Source organism: Podarcis melisellensis (genome assembly GCF_964234715.1).
Source record: "Podarcis melisellensis genome assembly, chromosome: 17".
In the NCBI taxonomy this organism is placed as follows: domain Eukaryota; kingdom Metazoa; phylum Chordata; class Lepidosauria; order Squamata; family Lacertidae; genus Podarcis; species Podarcis melisellensis.
The window spans coordinates 32,015,768-32,035,913 of record NC_138534.1 but is presented as its reverse complement, the minus strand read 5'-3'; the positions used below and the strand labels follow the sequence as shown (position 1 = coordinate 32,035,913).

At 49.3% G+C, this 20,146-nt stretch overlaps 1 protein-coding gene across 2 annotated transcripts in view; it reads left to right on the top strand.

Annotated features, from left to right (window-relative positions):
* The first annotated feature begins 17,096 nt into the window (after window positions 1–17,096).
* The window catches only part of FAM131B (family with sequence similarity 131 member B), a 47,331-nt gene continuing 44,281 nt past the window's right edge, over window positions 17,097–20,146 (top strand). Inside the window, exon 1 of one of the 2 annotated variants that reach the window (XM_081894521.1) lies at window positions 17,097–17,224. In XM_081894521.1, the coding sequence (XP_081750647.1) occupies window positions 17,197–17,224 (28 nt within the window). In that variant the 5' untranslated portion in view covers window positions 17,097–17,196. Of the gene's footprint in view, window positions 17,225–17,554; window positions 17,629–20,146 lie in introns of those variants that run through there. The other variant, XM_081894523.1, reaches the window with a different exon arrangement.

The window sequence follows — 20,146 nt, the reverse complement described above, 5'->3', positions numbered from 1 at the left end:
TTTGTGGTTTGCTTCTGGGACCCCCTTAGGTATAGATTCATTTTTTCCCCTACGAAGAATTCACCTATGCAATGCTGTCTCTTTAATTTTAGCTGATGGAGTCTGTGAGGTCTGCAGTGGTACCTCGGGTTAGGTACTTAATTCGTTCCAGAGGTCCGTTCTTAAGCTGAAACTGTTCTTAACCTGAAGTACCACTTTAGCTAATGGGGCCTCCTGCTGCCGCCAGAGCACGATTTCTGTTCTCATCCTGAAGCAAAGTTCTTAACCCAAGGTACTATTCTCTGGGTTAGTGGAGTCTGTAACCTGAAGCATATGTAACCCGAGGTACCACTGTACAACCTTGTCTGTCTTGCACGATTCAGGTGACTAATAAAGACCGAGAAATCCTGTTCCTAGCTTGTGCTGGAGATACAACACTGCTATGCAAGCAAAATAAAATAAAATAAATAAAGTTACAGTGTCTACACAAATTAAAGACTTCTATGTGATTTACAAGAGACAAAAGACTCCCAATACCTGCTCAGTGAGGGAGGGGAAATGCAACACCAAGAAAATATATAGAAATGGGGAAATAACCAACACACCCAGCCCAGACTGCCTCTGTGTCAACATGTCGTGTGGACACAGTGGCAGCCAGTGAACTGAGTAATAGGGACATGTCCTCAGAATTGCCACAACATGCAGAAATCCTCATGCTCCCACCGGCACAGCTAGTAAGTGATTTGGCTCAAATCCCTTGACACCAATCCCTGCCATTTTTGAGCACAACATCTAAAGGGGAGCCGGTACAACATGGCACCCACGTGGCTTCCAGGGCAAAAGGAAGCCAGTCCTCCTGGGACAAGGGTTCAAAAGCCACTTGGGAGTGGGAACGACAGTCATGGCAAGCGGCCCAAGGAAGTGGGGGGGCAAGAGAGGCAAGGAGAGCAGCCTACCAACACACATGGACTACATGGACTTCCAGTGGCCTTCTGCCTGGGGCTGGGAAGCAGGACTTGGAAGCCTCCACCGGGGAAAGGGAAGAAATGCCCCCTATTAAATGCCTTGCAAAGAACAGTCCCATCAAGGGCAAAAGAAGGTGATCTCCTCCTGGGGCACCGCAAGCTCCACTCCGCCACAGCAGCACACAGAGATCAAAACACACCCTGAGGATCTTCTGCAGGGGTTGCGAAAGAATCTCTAGGTGGGTGGAGCAGCTTATGTTTCACAGCAGCCATAGCCAATGTGGTCCCTTCTAGATGTTGTGGGCTGCAACTCTCATAATCTCTGACCGCTGGCCACGCTGGCTGGGACTGATGGGAATTGGCATCCAACAACATCTGGATGATGCCGCCATGTTGCTATTTCAAATCCACAACAGGAAAGAGGTGAGGCCCTTTGGTAATTGGACACACCAAAATTTGACATGCACCCCCCTAAAAATTTCTTGTTTTCACAATAATTCCCATAGATACCGTTGCTTTTTATAGATCTCAGTAGGTACCCGTATAAATATAGGCTGCTTCTTCTTGTTTTGTACCCTCTTGGCTCGGGGCCCTGTGCAGGGGAACTTCCTGCACTGTCCTAAATCAGGCATTGCCCCCCCCACCACCACAATGGGGACACCTGATGCAGTCAGCAAAACTGCTGCATAGGCCAATAACTAGCCCTGCTGGCCCCCCATGACAGCTCATGTGACCAGTCCACCTCCCCTGCTCTGTGGTTTCATAGGCCAGCCCTGCTAGGCAGCATGATCCCACCAAATGCCATTCCCCTATGGTATCCTTCCCTCATTGTCCCTCTCCTCCCTACACGGCCTCTGGGGGCAGCATCACCCCCAGAGGCCTATCCCATCGCAATCTAGAAAACCTGAGTGGCCAGAGAGAGAAAGGACCCTGGACTGCATCCCTCCACTCTTAAAATCACATTCTTATAGGTTTGCAGGGATCCCCCAAATCCCTATAAATTAATAAATGGTAGGACTTGCCGATTAGAAGGTCGGCGGTTCGAATCCCCGTGATGGGGTGAGCTCCCGTTGCTTGGTCCCTGCTCCTGCCAACCTAGCAGTTCGAAAGCATGTCAAAGTGCAAGTAGATAAATAGGTACCATTCTGGCGGGAAGGTAAACGGCGTTTCCGTGCACTGCTCTGGTTCACCAGAAGCGGCTTAGTCATGCTGGCCACATGACCTGGAAGCTGTACACTGGCTCCCTCAGCCAATAAAACAAGATGAGTGCTGCAACCCCAGAGTCGGTCAGGACTGGACCTAATGGTCAGGGGTCCCTTTACCTTTAGGATATTGATTATGTGAAGGGAGAGATACAAGCTGCAGAGGAATTCATGGGCTAGCCTATGTAAAACGACCTGGCCAAGCTTGGACCATTAAGAAACAATCCAGGGCCATTGAGGCCATTGGCAGTGCAAGAGAACTGTCCTCCCCCCCCCCCTTGTCCTGAGATGTGAACAAAGTCTGGCGGGTTGGAAGTTTGTCGGGGTAACTGAGTGTGAGGTGACAGGAAAAGAGAGTCTTGAGCAAGAGTTGCTGGGAAGAAGAAGGACTGGGATCCATCTTGGGCAGGCTGGCTGAAGGCTGGCTGGGAGAGATGCCTTGGATTCCAGCACTGAACTGCTGGGGAAAACAAGCCCCTCTTGAGATGACCATGCTGTAAGATCTGGACTCCCTCCATGAAGACTGAAAGTGGAAATGTGTGTAATTAAAACATATTTCTTAAAGCTACAACAGCCTCCGCCGTATCTCAATTCTCCAAAGGAGCACAGACCCTGGTTGAGGGCCAAGACCTCTGGAATCCTGTGCAACAGCTTGGCAGGGATATCAGTATCAAACTAGAGCGGAATAAAGTGTGTCCCTCCCCTTCCCTTGTTTACTTCTCTGCGTACTCCTCCCAGGAACCCTCAGCGCTTGGGAACGGAATTTGGTGCTGGATGTTTGTGTCTGGAGTCCAAAGCGAGGTGCCTGTTAGGGTTCTAGGCAGCAGAGGGTTAGCAATGTGCTCAGGTATGTTCTGAGGCCATGTTGTTTCATGCAAAGTCCTTTCTCCATAGTGTCCCTTCTCCGCAGCCTCCTCACCCCATGAGCTCTGAGTCTGTGCAACCTGAGAGATGTCAGAGAGATATGCAGCTTTATGTCATTCAGCTTTATGCCGGTATTATACCAACTGCACTGGCTCCCGGTGGAGTACAGGATCAGGTTTAAGGTGCTGGTTTTAACCTTTAAAGCCCTATATGGCCTAGGACCCTCGTACCTATGGTATGTCCCATGGAGCAGGCTTCCTCAACCTTGGTCCTCCAGATGTTTTTGGTCTACAACTCCCATGATCCCTAGCTAGCAGGACCAGTGGTCAGGGATGATGGGAATTGTAGTCTCAAAACCTCTGGAAGGCTGAGGTTGAGGAAGTCTGCCATGGAGGACCTTACCGTCTTAAAACAAAAACATCTTGGAGGTCCCGGGCCACAGAGAGGTTAGGCTGGCCTCAACCAGAGCCAGGGTTTTTCCGGCTATGGCTCCGATCTGGTGGAACGCTCTGTCACAAGAGACTAGGACCCTGCAGGACGTGACATCTTTCCGCAAGGCCTGCAAGACAGAGCTGTTCCACCAGCCTTTGGCCAGGGCACAACCTCCTTTGGCAATCCTCACAGAGCCCAATGGTTGCCATTAATCTGATCTGAACTGATTTTATAATGAAATGGTTTTAGAATGTTGTATCATTTTATTGTTGTTAGCTGCTCTGAGCCCAGCTTCGGGGCTGGGGAGGGCGGGATACAAATAATAATTTTATTATTATTATGCGCTCTATCATCTAAGTTCTGCCCTCTCTGTGTGGGGTCTATAGTGGTGTGCTGCAAGTGGGTGTTGTGTCATATCTTATGCTCTGTGGTGATGACGTGAGTCAGTTGTGGGGCTTCCTCTTCTTTTAATCCCCTTTCTGTTGAAATCAATGGGAGAGAAATTTGTTGTGCTGGGACTGGGGTTGAATTAGCAGCGGAGGTGCTGACTGAAGGGGTATCGGATGTGGCATAAATGTGCCCCTCCCTTGGTCTTCCCACCTGCAACTCGGCCCTGTCTGTGCTGTTCCACCAGCGTATTTCTTATGGCGCCAGCAAACCTTGCGTTCTGTCAGCAAAGCGCCATGCCTGCTGCCTCCTAAAGCACCTTAGCCATTAGTGAAGGATCGCAAACCATGCTTTGCAGCATACCACCTCCCCAGTTAAGGTCAGCTGCCATAGTGTGATGGCAAACAGTTCTGAATAAAAGCAGAATTCTTTACACCATGTGTAGCCAAGGTAGTGCCCTCCCTAGGTTTTGGACTACAACTCCCATCATCCCTGCCGATTGGCCATGCTGACTGAGGCTGGTGGGAGTTGTAGTCTACCATTTGTCTGACAGGCACCACATTGGCTATCGCTGCAATGCACACTATCCTGCACAGCAATAATTCCCAAATTATGTGTTACAGCATATGCCTGTATTTCCCCCCTTTTTATTTTGACAAAGTAATAATAATAAAAAAAAAATAAGAATAAAAATGTGCAGCCCATTCCATTGTAACTATCTAACCTCCCAGAATTTCAACACCTCTTTCGATGGTTTGACCCCTTTCTGTTTTAACAGTACAAATTCTGCAAACACCTTCCATATCTCCTCAAAATAATTTCTCCTGCGTATTCCCCGTCTTGCCTTAATGGCACACTCTAATTCATCATTAATAGCTATATCCCACACCTCTTTATACCATTCTTCCATTTTATATTCGCCTTGCCCCTTCCACTTCCTAGCTATCGTAATTCATGCAGCTGTCAAAAAAAATGTGAGCAAGTCCTTCATAGCCTGCGAACCTTCCACCCCATTGTAAATTGATAATAATGCTACCTCTGGACTTTCGGTCATCTTTAACCCAGTGGTTTCTGTTATCTCCTTAAACACCCTTTGCCAGAAAAATTGTACATATTTACATCCACACCACATGTGAACATAATTCCAGTTACCTGGCATCTCCTCCAACACAGTATAGTCCTTGTATATTTGATTAAATCTGACTGGTGTTAAATACCATCTCCAAACTAATTTATAATAATTTTCTTTTAGTCTTATAGACAACCTTTTCAACGTACGATTCTCCCATATTTTCCCATGCCTGTATTTCAAGAGAATGACTCGTGCATCGCAATAAACAAATAAGCTCTCCAAAATACCCACTTTCAAAGGACTGTGCCCATTGTAAAAGGTAAAGGTAAAGGACCCCTGACAGTTAAGTCCAGTTGCAGACGATTCTGGGGTTGCAGCGCTCATCTCGCTTTACAGGCTGAGGGAGCTGGTGTTTGTCCGCAGACAATTTTTCCTGGTCATGTGGCCAGCATTACTAAGTTGCTTCTGGTGCAACAGAACATCAAAACCAGAGCAGCGTGAGGAAACGCCATTTAACTTCCCGCCGGAGTGGTACCTATTTATCTACTTGCACTTTTTGGCATGCTTTCGAATTGCTAGGTTGGCAGAGCTGGGACTGAGCAACGGGAGCTCACCCCGTCGCAGCATAATTCTCAGCGTAATTCACTGTTCTGGGGTCACCTTTTCGCAGACAACCTCTCCTAGTGATGGCTCTGCAAGTTGCCACGGCATGGTTCAACATTCTTGATGGAAAAACACAGCAGAATGACTCATTCTCAGAGGAAGTGGCAGATAGTACGTTTCTACATGAGTTACTATACTCCTCTGTGGGCTGGTAGTTCCTGCTGCTGCGAACTTTAAAAAAGTAAACATTTCCGACTGTTAAGATGAAAGTGTGCTTTCGTTTTTATGTCAGAAATCTGAAACTGAAATCTTCCACAGGGATCAAAAACCTGAGAAATACTGCCCCATAGATTGTGGTATTTCTAATTACAGTGCAACAAAATATGTAAGAGGCAAAAAAATAATAATTTAGGAACGCAAACAGCTTTAGATCTTAATGAGAAAATTATCCTACAGAACAGTTAGTTTATCACCAGTAGGCAAACATTTATCTCAACACGACCACTCCCTTTCTGATACCTTGTCTCCTGCCCTGATCTAGACAACACCGGAAAGGGTGTGTTCCAAGGAACTAAAAGACTTTTAACTCTTGTTACTGGCATGAGACAATTGGTTTAAAAGATACCATTCCGCTTCTGAAGTCATTGTAATAGTTTGTAGCCCCCTGCTGGTCAATGTATTTTGTACAGTATCTGAAATGTTGTCTGATTGGCACCCACACTAGTCATGGCATTTGTTTGCTTACCTGATTTGCCTTCCTGTACAGTTGCTGCGAAGCTCAGGGAAAGGGCGCAATGAGGTGTGTCCAACCATTTTCCTCCCATGCTTACCCTATATATGCCGACTTGACTGCTTGAGTCAAGCTATACTCCTTCAGACCTTACACTTTCAAAAGTGCTACCGTATTTTTTGCTCTATAAGACTCACTTTTTCCCTCCTAAAAAGTAAGGGGAAATGTTTGTGCGTCTTATGGAGCGAATGCAGGCTGCGCAGCTATCCCAGAAGCCAGAAGAGCAAGAGGGATTGCTGCTTTCACTGCGCAGCGATCCCTCTTGCTGTTCTGGCTTCTGAAATTCAGAATTATTTTTTTTATTGTTTTCCTCCTCCAAAAACTAGGTGCGTCTTGTGGTCTGGTGCGTCTTATAGAGCGAAAAATACGGTATATAGTTTGTGTTCTGCATTTGCTAAAAATCAGTCTGCTAGTCTTTTAGCGTGCTCTGGAATCCCTCACCTTCACTGTTCTGCTTTCGACACCTGCTAATATTTTGCTTTGTTTACGCAAGCCTACCCAGACATATAATTTACTTATGTCTACTTGTTTTTAGATTATGATTTTATCTATATTTATGATAACCTTATTATGTCTACAGTGGTACCTTGGGTTAAGTACTTAATTCCTTCCAGAGGTCCGTACTTAACCTGAAACTGTTCTTAACCTGAAGCACCACTTTAGCTAATGGGGCCTCCCACTGCTGCCGCGCCGCCGGAGGACGATTTCTGTTCTCATCCTGAAGCAAAGTTCTTAACCTGAAGCACTATTTCTGGGTTAGCGGAGTCTGTAACCTGAAGCGTATGTAACCTGAGGTACCACTGTACTTGCTTTTTAAAGTTCCTTGATCTTGTCAGTATTTAAAAATATATATATTTTACACAATTTTTTAATATTAAGGGGTCTGGTCTATAAATTCTCTTAAATATAAAAATAAAATGCTATTTTCGTGATGCAATTCCTACCTCCCCTGAGTGCTATTAGCTGGCACCTTCACCTTTTGAGGGGCCTGCACATATAGGTATTTCTGTATCTGTGTGTGCATCTTCAAAATGTATTTTTCACAGAAAGTGCACAGAGCAAATGTTATCAGCCCCTGGCTATCATGCTTCAGTATGGGCAAATGGAGATTTTGGGGGCAGAAGGCAGCAACATCCATTTACATTTGGTGCTTTAAAAAAATTATACAGAGCTCTTGTGCAAAACTGATATTTAGCTATACTTACATGCCGGTAAAGAGGTCTTGCACAAGACTTCTATGGGTTTTTTGTGTACTTCAGGTCTCATTCACACTTTCACTTGCCCCAAATTTTGTTTGGATTGTATACCAATTAATTCCCCCCAGGTCTGAGAGCTTTTCTTGCTGTCCTGCAGTTGTGCCTTGGGAAAATCCAGTCTTACCTGCTGAATCAGAAGCTCAGTAAGCAAAGTCTCTCTTTGGATTTTCCGTGCATGGAAATTTCCAATTCAGCAGGTAGAATCCAATTTTCGCAAGGCGCAGCCGCAGAGAAGCTCTTAGACCTGGAGGAATTAATCAGTACACAACACAAGCAAAATACAGGTCAAGCAAAAGTATAGATGAGCCCTCAGTTACAATCTCCAAGGTAACTCCCCATGCATGTTGAGGTCTTGAGAGAATAGTCCTTCTGAACAAAATTCAAACATACTCTCAGCAGTTGGAGAAAACAAGTACAGTATGCTCCTGGAAACAAAATGGCCAGATCGCGCTCAGGTGAGGAGCAAGAGGAAGCAGGGTGACAATAGGGACCACCCGCCAAAACATTATTTGTGACTAACTGCCCACCTCGAAAAAGTGTGTTAACAGGCTTTTACATCAGCAGTGACTGCGGATGTATAGTCCGTTGTTTTTACTTAATGGGTTTTTCACAGGAAGAAGTAACCTGGATTAACTAAAAAATAATAAGTACGGGCTGGCATTTTGATTTTCCATTCTGACTGATGAAGATTTATGTGTAACTCAAAAGCCTTCTTTCTTCTGCATCAATAAAGTGTTGTTCTGTCTTGTTACCTATTTTGTGTCTTTTCAGAACTTGTCTTCAAATGTTAGACAGACCTACAAAGTGGATAGCCATGAGCCATGAATTCGTTTTTGTCCCTCCCACAAAGCTACCTGTGAAATGGACAATTTCCCCTCTTGCTTTGCTTACACTGAGGTCCACCTCCGAGGGCCTTCTGGCAGTTCCCTCACTGCGAGAAGTGAGGTTACAGGGAACCAGGCCTTCTCGGTAGTGGTGCCAGCCCTGTGGAACGCCCTCCCATCAGATGTCAAGGAAATAAATAACTATCTGACTTTTATAAGATGTCTGGAAACAGCCCTGTTTAGGGAAGTTTTTAATGTTTGATCTTTTATCGTGTTTTTAATATTCTGTTGGGGGCCGCCCAGAGTGGCTAGGGAAACCCAGCCAGATGGACGGGGTATAAATACTGTATTTTTCCGTGTATAAGACTGCATTTCCCCCCAATTTTTTTAAGTTTAAAATTGGAGGTCGTCTTATACACGGAATGTTGCAATTAACTATTTCTTAATTTTGGGCTCAAAAAATAGGGGTCATCTTATACATGGGGGCATCTTACACATGGAAAAATGCGGTTATAAATTATTATTATTATTATTATTATTATTATTATTATTATGCTTCAGAGAGGACTTTTGCTCCAGCCACTGTGGAACTAGTTCTCCAGACTGGCATGAAAACATGGTTTCCTGTGTTATTTATTTCCTTAAACTAGATTCACTGCGCTTGCTCTGCAACTGATCTGCAAGCCTAAATTAACACAGAATAAGCTTGTTCAGCAGGGGTGGTGAATACATCCTTAGAGGACGGAAATTTGTATGTCTCATCCTATTCAGCCACACATTCGTGTGAGAACATTGCGCTGAAGAATGAATGGTAACTGATCTCGAAGGACTTGGTGGAGTCCACCGTAGCTACAGAATGGTTGATTCAAGAAACCAGCATTAACTTCAAATCAGTGTCTGTGTGATCAGGCTGGTGTACAATTTAGTTGTAATATGAGCTATGCTCAACTATCCCGGAATGGACATTGTACAAATAATCAGGTACTGCTTCATCTCCACGGCGTGAAACTTTCAGCCCTGGCTGGATGTGTTCCTGGAGGTTTCATAGCATGATGTCATGCTTTTAGATTTCATGCATTCCTGGGGAATCTGTAGTCTCGTTGGTTTTGGAAAAACAAAGACACGAAGAGAACTAACAAAGAGCCAATCACACCAGCGATTCCTGGAACAAGTCTCTGTGATGTCCCTCCTTTCCCCCGCCCTGGTTATTTGCAGCGCAAATATGTCCTGGAAAGATGTCTACCATTCTTGGGAGACTTCAGAACAGTAGAAAAAGGAATTCTCCACCTTTCAGAATCAAAGGGATTAGATTATAATGAAGTAATTAATGGGATAGTGGAGAGATACGCATGGCCTTGGTGACTTAAGTCACATTAGTCTGCACAGCACGACACGCAGCAGCCGTGGTCAGGATCAGTTTCCTCGTAAGCAGCATACCAGGGGCTTCCAGACCGTTGCTGTTTTGGACAGGATTCTGTCACGTAACTAGCAAATTCAAGTTGCGCAACGGCAGTTCATTGGAAGGCCTTGTGCAACAAGCCAGCTTCCCCCAAAGATCAGATTCTTTTTGTGCTAAGTAAAATGACTTGAAAGAGTACTGGGAATCATAGGAGAACACTTGCTTTGGTGCAACTGTCACCCGGCTTCTCGCTCAAACAAATCAGAGGGTGTTATGTACTGAGTTGAATAGGATCCAAAATGCAGCAGTCTTATTGGCCCTAGAACAATAGGATTCAGAATGCAGCAGTCGGATTGGTCCACAGGAGCCACCCAATCCAGCTCCAGGTGGAAGGGAATCCGCAACCTGATTGGCCTACAGGAGAATCACAGAACTAGCCAATCACGTGGGGCCCATTGTGTAAATAATGTATATAAGGCAGACATTCTGGAGGAACTTCCATTCCTCCTCACCACTATGAGCTGAATAAAGGGTATGAAATCCACTCTCGACTCCGAGTATATTTCAGAGTGGATGTTCATTAAATAGCAAACATATACTCTCCCTGCAAGCCAATCAGGATAAAGGCTCATTATACAGGCTCCCTGGAAGTGCCCTAACTTACGCAAAAACACATAAAGCTTAACAAATATTAAACTCAAACAAAACACACAAAGCAAACTCAAAACAACTATAAAAGTAGACAGTTTAAAACAGTTGCAGAATCTAAAGGCTGAAAATGCAGCAGAGTTAAGGTTCCTCTCCAGTGGAAGGTTTATCACTAATGGGTCATTTCAGACCTTCCACAAATCCCTGTTTCAGTCACCGATTTTCATTGTCACTGTGCTGCTTGGTGTCCACATCAGGGGACAGAGCTTGGTGGCATATGCATCTGGAGGCGCCAGGTATACGAGTATTTCTACACCTGTGTCTGCACATCTTTTTCTTTTTAACATTTTGCAATTGGCAAAATGGAGGCTCGTGCATTTTTCGAAGTGGCTGAGCAATATCCATGCCTGTTTGGGTTTTTAACAGAAGTCAAACATGGAAGTCTTGAACAAGAGTGATATTTGTGTAAAACTCACACAAGAGTGATAAAAAGGCCTTGCACAAGACATGGGTGGCGCTGTGGTCCAATCCACAGAGCCTAGGGCTTGCTGATCAGAAGGTTGGCGGTTCGAATCCCCGCAACGGGGTGAGCTCCCGTTGCTCGGTCCCTGCTCCTGCCAACCTAGCAGTTCTAAAGCACGTCAAAGTGCAAGTAAATAAATAGGTACTGCTCCGGCGGAAGGTAAACAGTGTTTCTGTGCACTGCTCTGGTTTGCCAGAAGCGCCTTAGTCATGCTGGCCATATGACCGTGAAGCTGTCTGTGGACAAACACTGGCTCCCTCGGTCTGTAGAGTGAGATGAGTGCACAACCCCAGAGTCATCCGAAAGGGAACCTAACGGTCAGGGGTACCTTTACCTTAAACATGGATGTCTTAAACAAGAGTGATATTTGTGTAAAACTCACACAAGAGTGATAAAGAGGCCTTGCACAAGACCTCTGTATTATTTATTTATTTTAAACCAACCCAATGTATGCACTATGGTTACAAACTCTGAGGCAATTCCCCATTTGTGTTTTGTGGTGAATGTGAAAGAAGAGGTCCTCAAGCTTTGGCTGTTGAAATTCAAACATGCCTTCAGCCTGTCGTGATTGGTGGAAATAGGCATTTGGGCTGTCTGAAACAAAATGGCTGGGTTGTGCTCTGGTGAGGAGCAGACAGGAGTTGGGGTGTGTGGCATGTCCACTGAAACATCACCACATATATGATGAAGCACCCCCCAGAAATAAAAAAGTCCCAACCCACCACAAACAATATTCCACATCAGCAGTGACTGCATATGTGTTTGCTTTTTGAATTTTCCACAGAAATGGGGAATTCAGATTAAATGCTTAAAAATCTGACATTCCGGTGACAATGGCACTGTGGCACAGCTGCACAGAACTTGTGCGCGTAAGCGGTACTCCTTCCACAACAAACTCCCACCCAAGTTCAGTTACCCACTGCCTCACTGGCTATCTCTGAGACTCAGGTGGACAGATCTTTTCTGACCACTTCAGCCAGCCAGGATGGGCAAGGCCTAGAACCTCAAAGCAGCCTGTGCACATCCTCGGGGAGAACAAACCGAAATATATCCATTGCAACATGGACAGATGGTGCCTTAGCAGCTCCCACCTCTGGCTGTGCCCCCAAAGTGGAACCCAGGCATTTTTAGAGCATTTCTGTGCAACATCTGCTTCTGTCGGGACTCAAATACACACACAGGCAGGAATATTCGGAACTGTGTGGGGCTGCCCCATGTGGCAGGCTGCTGAACTGCATGTTGCAGCCACTGCACAAGCAGTTTGATATGCTCATAACCCACTAACACAGCTTCCTGATCCTTAAGCATCAAGACCTCTCTGAGCTCTTGTGCTTCTGTATCCTTTGATTGCTCTTTGATTCTTCCTTGTTTTTCTCTACCTTTATTTCTGGTTGTCCCTTTGTCCTGGCTTTGGTCTTTATTGGCTTTATTCCATGGTTCCTGACTCACCTGGTTCCTGGCCCATGGCCCAGCCCCATCGGGTTCCTTACAAATATACAAGGTGAGCATTGGCACAGCTAAGCACTCAGACACAACGCTAGCTTTAATACCACATCAGCGCCCCTAAAGGCAACCAGCATCTCAGCACTGTTTGGCAGAACGACAGGGTACAAACGGAAGAAGCAAATACACGAAATGACTTGGGCATTTGAACTGCCAAAGAGTCTCCATCATCTGACCTGGTCCTGAACGTCATGTGTGAAATAGCTAGTAGCCACCAGCCCTCAAATGACATTGAACAAGCACCTCCTAGCCTTTAGTGCCTATTGAAGAATCACAGTCGGCTCTTGCACTTAACACAACATACAGTAATACATTTATCTGGTGCTGTGCCTAGTTCCAGGGCTGAGGTTGGATGGTTCAATGCAACTGTGCCCTGCATGTAGTGATAGTTGTGAGGTAGGAGAGTTGGGGGGGAAATTTCACAGCTGGCAACCTTGGGTTTCAGAAAGTATAAAGGTAAAGGTAAAGGTACCCCTGACCATTAGGTCCAATCGTGGCTGACTTTGGGGTTGCGGCACTCATCTCACTTTATTGGCCGAGGGAGCCAGCGTACAGCTTCCGGGTCATGTGGCCAGCATGACTAAGCCGCTTCTGGCGAACCGGAGCAGCACACGGAAACGCCGTTTACCTTCCCGCCAGAGTGGTACCTATTTATCTACTTGCACTTTGACGTGCTTTCAAACTGCTAGGTTGGCAGGAGCAGGGACCGAGCAACGGGAGCTCACTACGTCACGGGGATTCGAAATGCTGACCTTCTGATCCGCAAGTCCTAGGCTCCAAGTCCCAGTAGATAGGTAGATGAGTCTAAAAAGCCCGGGACACAAATTTTCACAGCCCTCTAGCGGCAATCCAACCATCTGGTAATTTCAAACTTGCTTGCTCAGGATTCCAGTGAATTGGGAGGTGATGACAAATTTGGAACCTTGCCTTGACCTTGAAGCAGATGGGCAGTCTCCACAATATGTATATGGGACAAAATCTTGCAGCTACGTCACAAATGGCAGCCATCAAGCATGGCAACCTCTCACTATAATGCTCAAGAAAGGATGAACTGAAATTTTAAATGTCCCATAAACAGAGAAGAAATCTGAGCCACTCTCCCGATGTGGAAGAGACATGTTTTGTTGCAGCTGAGGCAGATTTTGTGCTGCTGCAGATGCACCGTGGCGTTTCTTCTCCCTGAGCTGCTCCCAGCACAATTCACTGAGAGTAGGATTTTTAAAAACCAGGCACTATTTCTGTTAAGTTGTGGGTGAACATATCAGACGACACAGCGATTCTTCAAACAGCTCTTGTTTATTCACAGGCCAGAACAGAACAGAACTGAAGGGTTCAGCCAGCCTGCTTATATAGAGCTCCTCTAGAACGCAACAGTAACCATTTTCTGTAACTATCCAATCACTGAACGTCACTTTCGATCCCTTATTTGCATATGTGGACCTGAACTATCTACAGTATCCCCCTGCTGGCCCAGGGTGAGAACTTCAGTCCATAACAATTTCGGCTATGGCTTCAGGTAACACCTGAACTGGCTCAAACATAGGAAGGAAATCATTGTTCAGCAATAGTGCCCCTGATTATTATTAAAGCTGACATCAGCTGGAACTGTGGCCCAGGGTTGAGAATGTGTCTCTGCAGAAGATCATGCACTTTTCCCAATGGTTGTATACCAACTCCAGTGTCAGAGGGAGGAAGACTAAGAATTGCAGGAGCTGGGGGGAAAAGAGTGGCAAGCTTGCTCAGGTCTTGCTTCCATGCGGGAGTAGATGAGCCTTTGGTCTGATCCAGTAGAACTTGTCTTATGCTCGTGTCATAGGAACATAGGTGAACTCACTTGTCCATCTAGCCAAGACAGTCTATCCTGTCTGGCAGCACTTCAACAAAATCTCAGATTTGTTGCTGGCTGGATTGATCCTGAGACCTGGCCAAATATGTGCTCTGCTACTGAGCTACCTATGCCACACATACCCCACAGCTCTGCTCAGTGCTGCCCCCACCCCAGCTTTTTGCAGTTTGGCAATGGGAGGAGGAACTTAACAGGTTGTGTTCTCATTGCTGTGATTAAAACAGTATTTGAGCTGTACCACTGGTTCTTAAGTGTACACCTTCAGAACAAAAATAATAAGACGAAACGGGCATGTTAAGGAGTTAAGCTTAGGACACTTCTTCCTAGCAAGGAGCTTTCAATGGGGAAGAATCCCATTGGAAACAGAACAAAGTCCGCACTAACGTTGTGGGTCCAATTGCTCAACATGGTCATTCCTGGTAGCAGAGCAATCACAGTTGTATTTGCAAGCTTTCGAAATGTTTGGTTTGTTGACCTTCATTCGCCAGATGTCTCTCCCCAGCTATCGCACCATTGGAATAGCAATGCTTATTAACTTGGAGAGGGGGAGGCGGCCCCCTCAAATATTGTATTGGGGGGTGCAAAGGAATTGGCTTCTATGGTCTGGGGCAATCACAGCCCTGCTGGGGGATCTGTGAAAGGGCGTTGTGTGGGGAAGTCATACGCACCTGTGGGTTCTGGCCCTGGCAAGACTCTGCCCCAGTATATCTGTCAGTGTTTCAGGGTGCCTCTTTCGCCTCCCCCCCCACCCCGCCCTTGCAAATGACTAACAGAGCTGCTGTCTCTCTGGCATTGGGCCTGCAGGCCCCATCACCCCCACCCACCAACGACCCACGTGGAGGGCTAAGGGCTGCCGGCGGGTCTCCCGGGCGTTCCCCTAAGATCAGGTCGCCAGAGGAAGGGCACCTTTGGACCGGATCGACAGCGTGGAGCTGCGCTGGTCGCCCCGGCTGTAGCTCGCTCCTCCCTCCCCGTCCTGGCCGGCTCCCGCCCTCCTCTAAGCTCTCCATCAGATCTGCCTGCTGGTACCGGGGATCCCCTCCTTCGCGCCCCGCTACTCCCTCCCGTCTGGCACGGGCAGGAACCCCCCTGGCACGCGCCGCAGACCAGGCGATGGATGCCGCGCCGTCCACTGCGGGTGTGGTGCGCGCTCGGAGGCGCCGCTGCACTTCCCGGCGGCGGACGCGAGGAGGCTCCGGCGCACGCGCCTCCTTCTGGGTCAGAGGCGCAGAGCCCGAAAGCGCCACCAAAAGAAAAAAAAGCGGCCCCAGCTCGCTATCCCTCCCCGCGCACCTGCCGTCTGCCCGGGGCAAAGAGGGCTTGCCAGGAGTGCCAACTTGGGTAAAATAATTGGGGGGGGGGAGGTAAAGCCCCGCCTGGCATAATCGATCGTTTGGTGCCATGCACGCACAACTATTTGAATAGCAATGACCGTATTGGGGGGGGGATAAAATATTTGAGAGGGCTGTCCTCCCCCAAGTTGATAGGCATTGCAATTCAAATAGTGCGCGTGCACCCCGCCATGTGATCGATTATGGGGGCGGGGCTTACCCACTTCCCCAAGTGGGCACCCTTACTCTCCAATATTTTATTGGGGGGTCCCTCGGCCCCTAGGAGTTGGCTGCTATGGGGCTTGCGATGCCCGGGAGCTGGCCTCCCCATCCCTCTCGCGCCCTCTGTCCCGACGGGCCTCGCTGTTCCTCTCCTGCAGCGCCCTCCTGCGCCCGTCGACTCGCGCTAGGCGTGGGCTTCCTCGCCGGCGAAGGCCGAAGACGACTGCAGTCGTAGCCGCTCTTCGCCGGCTGCCCTTCTGTGCGCAGTGCCCTCTCCCGGGAGCCAGGTGGGCGCACGCACAGGCTTGGCAGCCGCAGCCGACCAGCGGCGGCCCTGCTTCTGGACAGGTGCGGATTACGACGCCCGCCGGACTCTCCTCTCCGACCCTTGACCCGAGGCGACGACCCTGGCGTCTCGTCTGAACCCCCGCCACCCATGGAATCCAGGAACCGTAGAGTTGGACGGGACCTCCAGGGTCGTCTAGTCCAAGCCCCTGCAATACAGGAACCTCGAGTGAAGCATCCGTGGCACATGGCCTCCTAGGGAGGAGAAGCCGCAGCAACCCGTGTGAACCCTCACGGCTGGCTGGCTTTCTCCCCCCCACCCGCCCCGTTTGCTCCTCGGTGCCGCTTCGTACGGCGGCATGCCTCAAAATGGCCTCCTGGTAAAGAGCGGAGACCCGCTCTGCTTTCTCGTGTGAACGTGCCAACACGCCGCTTTGCAGCCTCTCCTCTCCACCCACCTGCCCCCCCCACATGGCAGGGCGTGTACCAGGCCGGCTGCTAGCTAGCTGGCAGATAGCGCCCCCCCCCCCCAGCAGCAGCGCGCGTCTCCTTGCCGCCTTGCGCTCCTCGCCCGCTCCCTCCTTCCTCCCGCCGCGGCTCCGGCTCAGCCAATGGCAGCGCCGCGCCGGGCTCGGGAGCTGTTTACCCAATCTGAGCCCTCCTCCCTCCTCGCCTCCCTCCCTCGTGAGCCCCGGGAGCATCTTCCTTCCACCGAGCCGGGCAGAGAGAGAGGGAGACGGCAGGCGGGCGGGCAGGAGGCGGGTCTGGCTGCTCGTCGGGGAAGCGTCTCGCGCGGCTCCCTCGGGGCGCCTCGGCCTGCCGCCGGGCTCGCGCGCGCCTTCGCCCCTCGGCGCGGGGATGAGCAGCCCTGCGGGGCCCCCGGCGGGCCGCCCTGGGGACTCGCCGTGACGGAGCCCCCGCTCCGCAGCCCCGCTCCCGCCGCCGCCGCCGCCGCCTTCTGCTTCGGTGCGCACAGGCTGCGGCGGCCGCTTCCCCCGCCGCCGCCTCCTGCGCCTGCTCCTGCGCGCCCTCCCCGACGAGGGAGCCCCGCGGGCCGGAGGAAGGATGGGTTGCATCGGCTCCAGGACTGTCGGTAAGGAGGGGCGGAGAAGCGCCGCGGCCAGCCAGGCGGGGAAGAAGGGGCCTTGGGCTGGAAGGGCCGTTTGCCCCCGTCTGGAAGAATGGGGAGGGGGTCTCGCTGGCTGGCCTCACGTCTGGAGTGCGGGGTCTCCCCTTTGCAGCCTGGGCTGGTTCTCACCTGCTGCCAGGATGCGAGCCCCCCATCCCCAAGGGGTTGGCAGGCGCCCTCGGGGGCAGAAGGTGTGTTTCCCCTTTGACAAGGAGAGGCAGAAAGAGAGGATAGTCACCGCCTCCGTCTTCCCCCAGGAATGCCCATAGCTTGCCGGCCTAGGTGCCTTTGGCGTGGAGATGGATGGAGGAAGCCTTAAGGTAAAGAATAAGGAAGGGCAGTGGCCAGACCATTCCACCACTCCTTGAGTGAGTTTCCCACCAGCGCCTGGGTTGCCAGCTGATCCCTTCCCCTCCCCTTCGTGGTTATTGTTATCAGATTCTCCATATCACTGCAGTGATGGCTGCTCATCCCTCTCTCGCGCCCTCCCTCCCCGTGGCTGCCCACGCCTCAGCAGAAGGAGCAGCCACTGGATCCCTCCCACAAGACCCGAGTCCCTTGCCAAGGGCACCCCCACTTGCTTCTGCTACACAGCTCCTCGCATCCCTCTAGAATCGAATGGCACCCGCCCACCACGGTCCCCAGTGAGGTTTACGGGCTGCAGCCTCAGGCATTTCCAAAGAATTGCAAAAAACGAAAAGGACATATTGTGGGATGAGTCTTTGCAAAGGCCCTTCCAGGCGTGAGGCATATTAGGGTGGGTTTGGGTACCACTTAAGAGGCGTCCAGCCTGGGCTTTTGACCCATGTGCCACAACCTTCCAGGAAGGCTCAGTGCAAAAGGGAGGAAGGTGCCGAAAAATTGGTTGGATGAGTATTGCCCAGGAAAGCCGTCCCAGTGGATTGCGCCCCACCCACATTGTCCATTAGTGGTGGTGCTGCCATTTAGCTTTTCTGACTCTGGCGCTGAAATGCTTTTCGCCCAAAAGCTCTGCTTCTTTCCCCCTGTGTTTGGCATATCAGTTAAATTACTCTTCCGCGTTTGTTTAACGTTCCTTCCCTGCCAGATCTCAGGGGCTCGTGGTGCATTGCAATATAAATCCCGTTTCACCCTCACGACGCAAGAGTAAATTAGACAGAGGCAGCAGTTGTAACTGCACTTGCCAGTCCCTTCACAGACTCTTGTTATTTCCAAGCAAAAATGCTCAGGAATGCCATGACTTGCCCGTTGCGTTGCCCACCCAGTGAACTTGGTGGCTTGGCAGAGATTTGAAGGTGTCCTGAGTGACTGACTGCATCTCTTCCTTCTTCCTAGTAACCAATACATCTCCTCCACATATCTACACTTCAGAAAGCATAGCAGCCGTCAGCAGGGAATTGGTGCTTTCTTGAATAAGGTGTCAAGAGGGCATTAAAGGTAAAGGTAAAGGTACCCCTGCCCGTACGGGCCAGTCTTGACAGACTCTGGGGTTGTGCGCCCATCTCACTTAAGAGGCCAGGGGCCAGCGCTGTCCGGAGACACTTCCGGGTCACGTGGCCAGTGTGACATCGCTGCTCTGGCGAGCCAGAGCTGCACACGGAAACGCCGTTTACCTTCCCGCTGGTAAGCGGTCCCTATTTATCTACTTGCACCCAGAGGTGCTTTCGAACTCCTAGGTTGGCAGGCGCTGGGACCGAGCAGCGGGAGCGCACCCCGCAGCAGGGATTCGAACCGCCGACCTTTCGATCGGCAAGTCCTAGGCGCGGGAGGCTTTAACCCACAGCGCCACCTGTGTCCCCAAGAGGGCATTATAGGTAGCAATTTGTTTGGAGGCTATGGAAGCCTTGCTTCCCCCAGATTCACGGCACCTGCTTAATAGGTACAGTACCTGTGGCCACAGTATGGCACAAGAGACCTGAGAACCCTCGCCCCATAAATGTGCTATATAGGAACACAGGAAGCTGACTTACACTAAGTCGGATCATTTATCTAGCTCAGTATTTCTGGCTGACTGGCAGTGCCTCTCCAGGGTCTTTCCCAGCCGTACCTTGAGATGCCAGGGGCACCTTCTATGCATGAAGTAGGTGTTCCACTGCTGAGTTTCCACAACATACAGTGTGTAGTGCCACGTAGTCCTGCATTGCTAAAATGGAGTTGTACCTTGAAATGAGCTGTACCCTAATTTTTTTCTCTAATATCAGAGTTTTCTTCTAGCAATGCTAGTGTTGGTATTCTGCTATACCCTTCCTTGGAAGTGAGATCGCATGACTTTGCCAGTGTAGGGAATCTGGTGACTTTTAGTGGTGGCCCTAACCTTTGGTGGCAGAGCGGGAGACAACCAAATCTGATCTATGAGCCCCAGGCAGGAGCCATTCATTAATGCAACAGCGGTCCTGCGAAGCTTCTGTTCCCTTCAGTGATACTTACGTAGGAGAGCTTCCAGTGCTGCATGCCCGTGAATGGTGTCTAGGTACTGTATCTTCTGCCTCTGTCCCTCAAATGCTTAGACTGACCTTTATTCTAAAATTTTAATATTTTGTGAAATGACTGTTGTAGTGTTAAATGTATGCATTTGACAGCCACATAACAGAACGTTGAGCTGCAGGGATGGAAGTATTTTGGACTTAGTTTTAAGGTGTCCCACCAGATCTCAAGGAAGCATCTTGCACATTGGGTGATCCCTTGCTTATTAGCATGTTAGGATCCCCTTGAAAAGTTGCCCATGCACCTGAGGAAGCAGCATCTTTTGCAAAAGAAACACCCAAAAAACCCACCCTGTTGCCATCTTAAAGGCGCCAGACTACCAAGTTGACATAGGATTTTTGACTGGTTTTGCTGTGATACACTAAAGGCAAGCATATATTAAAGTCAACTGGTTGCTGCTTCTGATTGAAACTACTTGTGAAA